The 13,247-nt window shown below is 42.2% G+C and overlaps 1 protein-coding gene across 1 annotated transcript in view; it reads left to right on the top strand.

The window, feature by feature from the left end:
* The window catches only part of KLHL29 (kelch like family member 29), a 247,113-nt gene that overhangs the window by 193,974 nt on the left and 39,892 nt on the right, over window positions 1-13,247 (top strand). The window contains exon 6 of the mRNA XM_054383715.1: window positions 2,097-2,356. Coding sequence (XP_054239690.1) covers window positions 2,097-2,356 — 260 coding nt within the window. The remainder of the gene's footprint in view (window positions 1-2,096; window positions 2,357-13,247) is intronic.

The following is a 13,247-nucleotide window of genomic DNA, read 5'->3' as shown; positions in this document are numbered from 1 at the left end:
TTCATAAGTATCACAGTTTGGGTCCATGATGAAGGGACCCACATCACAGAAAAGAACAAATTCTGGGCTTGTACTTCAGCCTCATGCTGATAAAATAAAAGTATTCTTCATTATGTCTAAAGAAGTTGATGGAATCTCTTAGATTCATGGAGCAGAGTCCCTTGGGCAAAGGGCACAGAGACAAATTTTGCAGACTATGAGAGGGAGCTGTGAGAAAAATCTAAATGTAAACTCCATTTGTAGTCAGTCAAAAGGAAGAGACATTGATAAGGCACAGTTCTGCTCTTTGTGAAGTTCTTATTCAAAATATTACCAGATTAATCCAAAATATTGCCAGATTGCTTCTTGCCATTGTTTGTTTGAGTGTACAGGGATACTAGTATGATTGCTCAGTTGCAGCTCAGACAGCTGGAGAGATCAATCTTGCCCCCAAACTCTTTGAGTCAGAGGTGAGAAATGAATGTTCATGAATAGATATTTTCCATACCTCCTAGAGTTGTTGCCCCAACCTCTCTCTTACTCACCTGCAATGAATCCTTCTAGTCACGTGCCAGCCCTCATCTTAAAACAGCATCGTTGTGCCCACCTTGCTGTGGTGTTAACCACATCAAAAGTGAAGTGTGACACCAGCCTTGAAGCAAAATGAGACACCCTAGTTTCAAGATTGCTGGATTTATACAGGAGAATGAAGAAGAGGTAGGGGAAAAAAAACAAACACCAAACCTTCAAACAAACAAACAAAAAACTAACAACAACAAAACCACCAACCAACAATAACTCCTAATCTCATGTATCTCACATCAAGTAAGAAAAAGTATATCAGAATCCCATTTTAATGTAATCCACACCTAGATTTTTTTTTTTTTAATGTAATCCACACCTAGTGTGCAGGTTTTAAACCTGGTGAAGACAGAAGCTGGGTGCAGGGAAAAATCCCCAAACGTTTCCAGCAGAAGCACTGTGATTGGAGGGGTGTTTTTAAGAGATGTGGGGCTATAGCACATTCTTGACCAGTCCTCTGAAACAGTGCAGTAGGATATATGAGTAGGATATAACACTGCCCAAATGTGATACACTTCTCCTCTGACAGGGTAGAAGCCTGCCACTGGTACTGATGCTTTTGTGATCTAGTGCAGTCTGTCTCGGTTTTGGTTCATTGGTTTTGTTTTTTTTTTTTTTCTTTTCTCTTAGTCCTATATCTTAAAAGACTATATTCTGCTTATTAGTAGTGGCTTGATTAACAAAAGCTGAGAAAAATCTGAGAATTCCTCTTATAAATGTCTGAAATTGGTGGGGGTTTCTTCAGAACAGCTGAAAAGGAAAAAGTACAGTCAAATGTATGGTGTAGCACACTTTTAACACAAAGCTACACACTGTGCTGTTACTTCTGTTTGCTGGGTAGGAGATAATGCTGCCTCCTCTGTGCATGATTTTCTTTGAAACCCACTACACAACATTTAACAGAAGGCGTTGGTATAATCTGTGTTTTGCATAAAGGATGTCATCACATTCAGCAGCAACAAAGTTCCTTTGAAAAAAAAAAAAGCAGGGGGAGGTTTTTTATATTTAAAGCAGCTTAGCAGCTGAACAGGGCAAAAATTATCATAAAGCAAGTGCAGCATCCTCAGAAATGTCCTTAGTGCTGTTTGCATTTATTCTTAAGTGTCTGCATTGGCATTTACGTCTTTGCTGTTTCTTAAAGCAACATTGTAAGTGGTAGAAATAGCAGCACTCTCTTGGCCGGGTTCCTATCCCTTGGGAAGCCCCAGATAGTATTATGTCAGTAGGTTTCCCCAGTGCCTTGTGAAGGCTTACACAAAAAGCAAACTCACAAAGTATGTTTCTCTCCCCATCCTCAGCTCAGTTGTTACACAGACTTTCATTTTTGTACTTTAAACCCCCATCCTAAAGTAACCCAGGGTGCTGCTTCTAATTAACTCCCTGAAATTAATTAAGGTTGGAGATTTGTCCACGGCAGTTATTTTTTTCATGATCTTGGTAAAAATGTGAATCTTGCTTTTCCAAATTCTCACTTGCTGTGTGTTTTGTTGTTTTGATTTTGGTTTGGTTTTTTTTTTTTTTTTTGCTCCTTTTAGAAAAACAGCTGACTGCTAGCAACTGCTTAGGAATATTAGCCATGGCTGAAGCCATGCAGTGCACTGAACTATACAACATGGCCAAAGCATACGCCCTGCAAATTTTCCCAGAGGTGGCAAACCAAGAAGAAATCCTTAATATATCAAAAGACGACTTCATTTCCTACATGTCCAATGACAGCCTGAACACCAAAGCAGAGGAGCTGGTGTATGAAACAGTGATAAAGTGGATTAAAAAGGACGCTGCAATCAGAGCTCAGGTAAAAATAATCTCAGCATCCTCACTCTGCTCCATTCCCATGAATGCCTCTTTTAAAATAGAAGCCATCCCCATGCAACTTTAAACATGAGGGTGCGTAGGAGACGGGATGGGCAGCTCAGATAAAAAAAGGGAGACAGGGAATGCAGGCTATCCACAAAATGTATTCATTTTCAAAATCTGATCCTCATACCTGATCATTTAGAATCAAAAACTCATTTGTGGCATGCACAATATAAAGCTACAACCTCGAGTTGTTGGCTGCAGGCTTGGACAGACTTACATTGGGAAGAATTAGAGTTGTGTGAGGTGCTACTTTGACAAGGGGATGTGCTTTAGTAATAATGGGAAATAAAAATCTGTCAGAAAATCTTAATTTCTTTTGATACCACATACTGATTGAGTGTAACTTCATACATTCAAAAAAAAAAGAATAATTCTGTATCTTTATTTACTGCTTCGATCACCCCTTGGATATGATGTATTTATTGGAGATAGCCTTTCCTCAACCATCTGAGCTATGTAGAATGCTCTTGACTAAAGAAATAGAGTGTATTACTTTGCCCAGCACTGTCTCCAGATAAAAGCTGGAAGCAATGACTATTTGGAGGCTGATGATTGGCCCTGGAACCAGAAAATGTCCCTGGTGATATTGAAAAACCTGCCACTTGCCTTTGGTGCAGTTCTTGCAAGTCAGCTTTTTGTGGTGGTCTGAACTCCAAATTTCTCCATTTGGAGGCCTGTTCTCCCCACAGATCCCAGAATGGGAAGGTTGTGTTCTCCCTTTCTCCTTCTTTGGAGGCCAAAGTTGCTGGCCTGTCCTGGAAAGGTCAGCTGCTTTTGATCCCCAGTCACAGTTTTGGCTAGTTTAAGGAGGACAGTTGATAGCTTGTGGACCAACATGGGGCTCCAAAACCCTTGGCCACATATTGTTGATGCTGCCCCACATCATGAAAGGCTGTGCCTTCTTGGTTTCAATGGGAATTCAAGCACGTAATGGAATATTAATTACATGGTGTGATTTGAGCAGCTTCATCTCTGTCCCTCACCTTGAAAGTGGGAGAAATAGCACTTCTCAACCTCACTGAGTTGTTGGATGAGGATAAGGGTATTAAGGGCAGAGGGGCACTTCATGCTAGGCCAGTCTTTGCTGTCTGCACTGCTGCTGTGCCTTCAGCCTCTGGCCCCTGCCAGCAGCCTGCAGCCTCCAGGGCTTTTCTGCAGACTTGTCCTGCCCCATTCAAGCAGGTGATGGAGCTCAGCAGGGCAATTCTGTGCTGGGTACCTATCGCTCTCTCTGACCAGCTCCTCCATGTGCCAGTGGTGCCATTTAGTATTGCCCAATATTATTACTGCCTAAAATATTTACACAATATCATTGCTTTATCAGAATGGTCTCCTTTTTGGCCCATGCTGGCCTTGAAAAACACACTATTTACAATGTATTTCCTTGCTTGCTTGAAGCTTGATGCCAGCAGTCAGCTCTGTGCAGCTCTGAACCTAATGTAACCTCAGGGATAATTCCCAGGGGCCAGAGTACAGGAGCCCTGCGGCAGGAGGCTGTTTGCCTGGTGCAAACAGAAGGTGTCACTCACCAGGTGGTCCAGGTTATGCTTTCAAAATTGCTGGTTTAAATATTTCCTTCTGCTCCCTGCTGTGTTGATGTTATGAATTTATTTTTTTAAGTAGTGGCTTTTCTTGCCCCCTCTTGCTGCTGTCACCACAGCCATCTCCTCCTCTTTCCTTTTGTGGTGTGATTGGGTTGGTTTTCTCTTTTTTTATTTTTTTTTTTTCCAAGTTGTCTTACCCTCTGCCCTGCAGTGTCTTTGTAGTGTACAATGGCAGTTTTATTTGCTTCTCCACATTTATCCTGTGCTTTGGTTTCATGCGTTAGTTTACAAGGGCTTTTAATTTTTAATTTGTATTTATCCAGAGATGAGGACCTTGATTAAATTGTTAAAGATACCAACCAGATAACTATTTTCATGCCAAATCCTGCTAGTTTCTTTTTATTGTAGCTCTTCCTTATTTTTTGTACTCTCTGCACTGCTTGATCTATTATAAAGCTCTTAGTTAAATAGGCACTTATTTTCTAAAAGGTAGGAACTCATACTTGCCATGAAAAGTACCATCTTCACAATAATGACTTCTGCATTTTCAGAGCCCAGGAACAAATAGCTAGTGGATAGGAAGGGAGATAGACCTAAATAATCTTATTTCTGATAAAGATGACGAACAAAAATTTCTGGTTGGTTTACATCAAGGCACACCATACCAGAAACTGCCCAAGCTCCTGTGAGATGCACAGATTGCTCAGAGCTTTATGGAACTAGGTGACCATGGCAATACCCAGTGTGGGATCCACCTTCTTGCAGAAACCTATGGATGGATATTTTGACTTTATTTACAGTTCTGTTAGATGGATTCAATCACCTCTCTTTAGACTCTTTGAGGTGAGGAACCAGCACATGGAGGACACCAGTGCAGCAACAGGATTGTTACTTCTGCACACAGCTAGTGGTATGTGTTGAGAGAGTTGATGGAGAGGTTTCAGCCATGAATTGCAACAGCACCAAGCATGACTCCTGCTCTACTGTGCTCCTCAGGTGACCAGTCTGGTTTTATTGTTGTCTCCCTAAGGCAATTCTGGTAGTTAAGTCTTTCAGGGTCTAGATTTCCAGGTCCTACACTTTCTTCATATCTCCCCTCTCCCCATCCCCCCTTTGCCTGAGAGGCCAGGCTCTATCATCACATTTGTATTTTCAATAGCACCAACAGCAGGTGATTAAAATGCCTATTTGACAGCTTCTTCAAAGCACCAAATTGGTGATTCTCCCAGAGGTGAGTGTCTGGCACAAACAAGGAATTGTCTGTGTTCTTCACGTTACCTGTGTGTCCATCTTCCACGGCAAGTCTGGCAGAGGTACAATCAGCAGAGACGTTGTCACAGAGGACCTTGTAGAAGGAGCCTTCTGTCTAAATTGGCACCCTCTGCCCCCAGGGCAGCTGCAGTCCTCCAAAACTCCTTGTGCATCAATGGCTTGTGTCATTCTGGAGTTTGAGCTTATGCTTGGGGACAGTAAATCTCAATGCTTGTGTTCCCCGCACTGCAGCTCCTTGTGTCACCCATCACTGCCTCCCCTCATATCCAAATCCCTTTCTGAGAGCCTCTGGGAAGGAGATTTCCAGTGGAGCCTCCCATTCTCATGGAATGATTTTCAGTTTCCTCTTCTCTGCCTTTCTAAACACTTTTCTTCAAGTATCTAATTGTTTCTGCTTTTGTTAATTCTTTCACCACCACACTGAAGGGCACCGTCAGAGAAGGGACCAAGATTTGCTTGCAAGGCAAGATGAAAAGCTGTGTTCTGACCAACTTTTTAATTTTGCAAGTTGTACTCATACGGAGTCTTACAGTGCTTATAAAAGTGCTCTGTGGTACTACTAAAAACAGCATCTGAGCCTTGCCACAAAGAGAGTAACAGTGCTCTGTAGGTTACTGGTCCATCTATGCAAGACGGAAGGGTGGTTCAGATAATGACATGTTTTAAGATAGGATTTGGTACAAATAATTGCACCCAGCTTATTGGAGCAGCATGCCAGATATCATGGTCATGTGTATGGAGGTGCTTTAGTGCCACAGGTAGCACAGATGCCTAAAATCGGTTTAACCAAAAGAAGCAACCTGTGATGTGAGGTCTGGACTAGGTAGGTAATTTGGTGTACCAGCAGAAGCAAAGCACTGGTTGTAGAAGTCTTCTTGATTTCTTGTCACTGAGTGGAAGGTCTGCAGTCAGCTGACACATCGGAAAAAGGTGAACCTACTGGGTTTTTTTCTATCTGTTTCACTTCCTGACTGATGGACAAGATGGTAGGATTTATCCTAGCAGTTATCCCCTATATGAGCTTATTACAACCCTGGTGAACTCATGCAAAACGATCTATTGTATAATAGAGGCCTTGCTGTCTGGAAACCAGCAGGGCCTGAGCCATCTGAACAAGCACAGATTTCTGCCAAGCCCCAAGTACTCTTCACCTGAGCTCATCCCCCAGCTTTCTGCATGGCCTTGAGAAGGGTGTTTCACCTTTTTTGTCCCCATTTCTTACACTATAAACTGGAAGGAAGTAATGCCCCCCACATAGGCTGTTGGGAGGATGCAGTGGATAATGAGCCCTATTGTCTGCCCATACTGCCCATACAGGCAGCGAGAGCTGTGCAGAGCTGCAGTTGTGCCCAGCATCAGTGCAGGACGGGGAAGATGTGAAGTTGCTGGATGTGCAGCAATTTGCTGATTCCCAGAGCACAGATGTACCAAAGCTCATTGGAAACTTTTCAACCGTTTGCTCAGAGTCCAAAGTTGTATCTGCTTTCTCTGACATAAAGAACATAGTAACATGTTTATTAATAACAGAAAGCCTGAGAAAGCAAGATTCCCAGCTGCATGAATCTTCCCTGTCACCCTGAGGAGACACAAGAAGTGAGGAGAGGACAAACAAACAAAGTTGCCTGGAGTAACGCTGGAATAGAGGCAGGTACTGTAGCAATGAGTGACAGACGAGAGGCTTAGCTGAGTGACAGTCAACTTTCATTTGCACTCTATGAGGATATAATCATGTTCTCTTTTTTCAAACCCTACTTAAAATCATAGTGTCCAGCAGTAAATAAAATGTCTCCACCATAAAGGCATTAACAAGCCTTCTATGAACTTGTGTCCTCGGAGGCAGATTTGTCTAAACAGCATCTTCATGGTGCCTGAGAACCAGAGATGCGTAGACAAATTGAAAGTAATTTAGAAAAGAGCAACACAAATGATTAAAAGACTGAAGGAACTGATGTGAGAATAAAAAAAATTAAAAGATGTGAATATGCATGACTTGGCCTAATGACAGATAAAGGGGGATAAACGTTTACAAGTGTTCAAAGCCCCAAGGAGAAGAGTTGCCTGGAAGGATACAAGGTGTGTAACTGCAGTAAGGACTGCAGGAATGAATTTGAGACTTGGCAAATTAGCCTAAGAAAACACAGAACCCACCTGAAAGCCCTATACCTGTCAGTGAGGGCAGGAAAGGTAATGGAGAGAAGAGGAGAACTTATGTAAAAATTATACAATTGCCTGTGAGCAAAAACTGATTTTGGCAGCGACAAAGAATGGCAGCTCAGAGGCATGATCCTACAAAGGAGAAAGGGTTGGCAAGCATGAGAGAGCAGGCAGAAGATCCCTGGTCTCCAGTTAGATTGTTGAGATGGTAGCAAAACTTCTCAGGCACATTTTAGAGAGTCCAAAATATGCCCCAAGGAAATGGAGAATCTGATGGGAAACAGGCACAATCCCAACTCTGTTCTGCAGTGACAAGGAGGTAATGATACATACAGAAGCTGATACCAAATACCAGTATCTACAAATTACTTAAGTTCATCATAATAGGAAATTAATTGATGAATCAAAGTACTTAAGGGCACATTACACTTCAGGAAAGCAGTGGTAGAATAAATATGAAAGGGAAACTTCGAGGGAGCCTCAGTGAATTAGGCACCAACATTCTCCTATGGTTCAATTAGTCGTCTTTGAAAAGCCCAAACTACCCTGATGCTTTGAAATCCGTTTGTGAGAAGAGCAAATTCAAAAAGATGCCATAATGAAAGTGCAAGAAGCTCCAATTTCTCTGAAAGTGGAAAAACGCAAGGGATGAGCAGTAACCCCTGTGATTTCCCAGGGATGGGCTGCTCAAAGAGCTCTGATTTAAATGAGGCTTTTGCAGACACATTCAGAGCCTGTACAGGGAGAGAAGAAAAGGCAGCAGCAGGAACAGAATCGGTGCAGGAACATGCCCTTAGCTATATATTGAAGGAAGAAATGGCATTAAATAGAAAGAAAAAAGGATGCAGGTGACATTATAATTCCCCCCATAGTAAACTCTTAATTTTTTAAAGGGATATTCCCTTGACTGAAAATGTACTGAATTATTTCTTAGAAGTTTAAATCATTTTGAGGGGCTCACTTGTCTCCCGGTCTTCTTGATCTCCTTATTTTTGACTTTTCCAACACATTTTCCTGTGTTTCACGAAATATTTCTCTGCTGTTACTGAAGGAGTGGCCTTACCAAGACACATGTCTGAAAGCAGCTCTTCAGTTGTGCTCATTTGCATTGCCTTATGCACATGGCCCCAGCATTCCAGACTGACCTCCAGACACAAAATCAGAAACAATTACAGTTTCAAACCATAAGCGAGTATCATTTTGGAGAATTATTTCACACAGATTTGTGTGTCAGTGTGTTGTAGGGGTAGATGTATCAGGAGTTTATTTGTTCTATGAAGCAGCTTTAGAAGCTTCAGCCATTTTGCTGTTAGCAGTGTTGCTTTCGTGGTGCATCTGTGTGCATATGGGTGTTTGAATAGGTGACTGTCCACAAGCAAAAGAAAGGCTACTCAATTCTGTAGTAGCCTTTGGGAGAACTTAAGGGTTTGATTTGACAGAGTTTAGGCAACAAGCTAGAGACTGCATAGTGAGTGAAGGTTTTTTAAGCCTTAGTATCAGGTAAATTGCAAATATAAGGGAATCGACAATTTATCTTCCTGCCTATTTTAAAAACCCTCATCATATTACTGCTAGTCATACCTTACTCATATGCTGCTTTGCAAACAGTTTGGAGAAGAGGACAGCGGTTCACTTTACGTGGTTCTGATGACATTACAGTGTTTAGTCAGCTGTGCTGCCATAAAGACGTCATGTCAAAACCTTATTTCAGGATGACAGAGGGACTGCTCTTTCCTCCTTGCTAGGTGTAAGATTTATGCACATGGCATCCAGCCACTGAGCCACTGGCTGAACCCAGCGCCTGTGAGCTGGATTTTCTGCCCCATATTTATCTCATGATATTACGAAGTGACCAGCTGACATTCTGCCAAGATTTTGGGTTAAACTGAAGGTAGCACTGCAATTGAAAGAAGTCGTTGTGAGCGATTAGTAAGTATACAGAGTGCACCAGAGAGCTTAGGCTGGGCTTGGATATGACCTTGGGTGTAGGAATGTGCAGGAGGTTACTGGAAACACAGCATGCCTTTGCAATACCCAGGGGTTAAATCTATCAAAGTGAATACCCTCATTACCAAGTAGGGCAGCACTTAGAAAATATATCTGGAAAAGGCATATTTCTGAGAATGGCAAAGCAGTGCACAAAGATCTTTGGCTTCCCCAAACCAGCCAACCAGCCAGCTCCCTGCTGAGCTTGCACTTAGAAATTTGGAGATAGCAATATTTTGAATCTCAGACTGAGGAAGCTGCTGGGGAAGCCTGGGCTGGAGATGGCTGGGGAAGGGATCGCTCATGTCACCACTTCAATGTGCTTCCTTGCATGGCCACCACACCACATCCCCAGCCATCACCGTCAGCACAGCCCGCTGGGTGGTTCATTACATGGCAGCAGGGTAGGTATCAAAAGCTAACATCTGCCATTCTGAGGGGTTTGGGTGGTCTTTTTTAATTAGGGTACACTCTTCTCATTTGAAGGAATTTTACGCAGTGGAGAACTGATTCTGCTTCAGATCTGTCCCTGATGGCTTCCTCCGTCCAAGAAGGTCCTTGCTGCAGCTCCCAGATTGGGCCGGTGCAAGACACGGGGCAAGTCTAAAACCAGGGTTTACATGAGATGACATAAATCTCCATTATAGCTCTCAGATGAATCAAATATACTCATACTTCATAAACTTTTTAAAACTCTATTGGAATTATGCATAAAGAGCTGAACAGCAGTTTGTTGGAGCAAAACCCTATCGTAATGTGGGTAATCTAACTTCTGTGTTTGTATTTCTAGCTGAAGACTGTTTTTTTAGGCAGGTAGCACAAAAGGTCCTTTGAAGGAAGAATAGTAAACTAGAGAGACAGATGAGTTCTAAGGCATAAGGAAAACATTATTTTAGCCTCTCTGGGCATTACTTCAAAAATGTTAAAAATCTTCAAAGCATTTAAGGAGCTGGAAATCTGAGTCTGTAGCAGTAAACATATTTCCTCTTAAAATTAACTGTGTACTGTTGTAGCCCAAGTCTATGCAGGAGTACACTGAGAGTCCTTTTGGAGAATACCTGTGAGGATTTTACTGGATTAGAGATTTAAGAATAAAAAGATTACTTTTAATATGATACTGAAGAGTGTTTTCTAACTGAGACTTAGAAGATAACAGAACAAAGCCCACTTGCAAGTAAGCTCTTATAATAATGATATAATTAGTAGAAGAAATGTCACCAAAAGTTTAGCAAAGTAAATAAAGTAAATAAAGTAAATGTTCTCTCTCAAACTACCAGCTAGCAACAGGGGGGGGAGGGGGGGGGGGAATATTCAACTGTTTTGTAATCCACTTTGCTCAAACTCTGACCCACTTACCAAGATGGGAGTCATTTGTGCATGAACAGAGTATTAGAGAATGTCTTGAAAGGGTTTACTTCAAGGTAATGATCATGTTGACCATTCCTTTCAGGCAATGCTGACCTAAGGATAGTATTTAGACTTCCTCATAGTGTGATCTCAACCTTCCAAGCACAGCATCCAGGGCTTATGGAGATGAAAATTTCCACCAGAGGGGAGAATTAATCATCCTCCACATTGGGTTGATGGCTAGTTGTAGACATCTCAATGTGTCATGGTGTGAGGCACAGTCTGGGGAACACACTCCCTTTCCCAGGAGCATCATGACGGCTCACAGTTTTAGACCATCCCCTCGTGCGTGATGAATCCTCTCAGCTCAGATTGCTCTGGGGACTGTGTTAAGTTTGTTGACTAAATTTCTATTAATTATAACATGAGTTTACACATGTCTAGCTGACAAACACTTGTTTGTATGTACCTATTTAGGTATCTGAATCTAGAGTTGAATCTGTTTAGGTAATTAAGGGAAGATAAGGTATTTTAAGATTTTTGATTGCCTGTTTCTTATGAAACATATTTGTGATTGCAGGCTGATTGAAGACCCTTCTTTCAGTTGAGCCACTGAAATAGGTGCCTTGAAGCAGGCCAGACACCATCTCTCAAAAGTTGCTACTCTACTGTGTCCATAGTGATAGTCCTAAAAGCCTTTGCTCGTGTGATAGCAGTACTCTGGCTCTTACAAAGTCACTTTGGCCATGCACGGCACAGTGGAGTATCTGGAGTATCTCCTCTCAACAAGGAAGGAGCTTATGGACTTGATCCTCTGCTGGTGCAAAAATCAAGCAACTCTCTTCATTTAATGAGAGTTATGCTGAGGTTCATGTCACCTGAAAAAACAGTCTTGATGGTGTTCAAAAACTTCCCTGGCAATTTAAACAGTAAATTCATTAGATTTTTGCATAATGGTGTCCATTTCCAATGAGCTGAAGCATGGTCTCTCATGTTTATGAGTTGATAACTCCTAATTTTCTGCCAGAAGGGATATCAATATTCTCTGCTTCACTCTGGCTTGTGATGCAGGTTGTAGAGTAGTTGTAAGTGACTCTCAGCAAAGACCTGAGAAATATTTCTACTTGGCCAGACAGTGCCTGCAGCTGAGTAGTGAGAAGCAAGCATCCTCAGAGTTACAGGTTCAAACTGCAACTCCAGGGACCTGAGGTTGTTGTCTGCTGAATTTGGCAATGTGCTCTGTGCAAGTATTCTGCTGTTTTAATAAAACCCAGTAACATCAGTAGGTGCAGTAGATACTTCCTAGCTGTATAAGGAACAATGGAAAGACAAGAGAGAATGGAGAGCAAATAACAGATGGTAAGGAGGTTGAAATGCTTTATGGTGCTTATTCCTGTCTTAAATAAAAAGGATAATAGTAACAGGATATTTAGTACAATCATAGCTAACGGAGCTGGGAAGCCTTCATAAAGGAGAATCCAAAAGAAAAAGACTGCTGATTGCCTAAATCACTTGAATATTCTTAAATCAGTGAGGCTAAATGAAATTCACCCTTGACTATTGTGCTTAAAAGAACTAGTGTGAAAAGCCATTGGTTTATAAAAGCTTCTTCTGTCTTGTAGAGATGCTGCAGTGGTACATACTCTTGAAATGCCTTGGTGAAAAACACTGCGATTATAGGTATCCTTAATGCTATCAGTAACAAGCCCAAGTCATGACTGTGCATGGCTGTGCACACACACAGAGGCAGCCTTTCCCAGCTGTTTGAGCAGAGAGAAGAGTGAAAAGCTACATCAGTTTTGATATGTGACATTAGCTTTCAAGCTGATGAAAGGGAGCAACATGTTCTAATTATTATTCCCCTTCAAAATAAGCCACAAGCTCAGGCACAAGAGGAGAGAAGGGGAGAGAAAAAAAATACAGGAGAGAAACAGAATCACATTTTCTCACTTATCTAATTAAAGTAAGGTGGGAGAGTGAGAGTTCAGCATGCTCAGGCAGCGCTGCTGCTCCATTTATTCTGGGAACGGTGGGAGATGGATACAGCTGCTCCACTGGGCCCATGGGAATTGTCTGTCCCTACCACAGAAGAGCTGTCTTCCCAAAGCTAATTCACATTTGGCTGTGGGACGTTGTGGTGCCTGTGAAACACTGTGTCCTAATTTAGTGGCACAATTGTTTGCACCTCTGTTTTGTGTTGCTTTGTGTTACAACTGCTTGCCGTGCAGACCTGCCTCAGGAGCTTTAGGGGCATCTCTGGCGTGTCCCACCGCACCAAGGGAAGGTGCTGGCTGCACTATACACTCCCTATATTTTACAGTTTTATTTAAACTGCCCTTTAGTGACTCACACTGCTTCCTGAGCAGCCTGGAGAGGGGATTAACCTCTCCCATGGGGGTTGTCTGGCTTGTCCCCAGAATACACACTGCACATTATTCCTGTGTCCTAATGCCACGTTTTGTCTTGGCTCCCATGTAAGGTTAAACGCCCCCAACCTTCTTTAAAAAAGCACTTCCTGAAATC

The sequence above is a fragment of the Indicator indicator genome, chromosome 9 (genome assembly GCF_027791375.1).
Source record: "Indicator indicator isolate 239-I01 chromosome 9, UM_Iind_1.1, whole genome shotgun sequence".
Classification (NCBI taxonomy): Eukaryota; Metazoa; Chordata; class Aves; order Piciformes; family Indicatoridae; genus Indicator; species Indicator indicator.
Note: the sequence above shows the minus strand (reverse complement) of the source record. Positions and strands in the feature narration are given on the sequence as shown.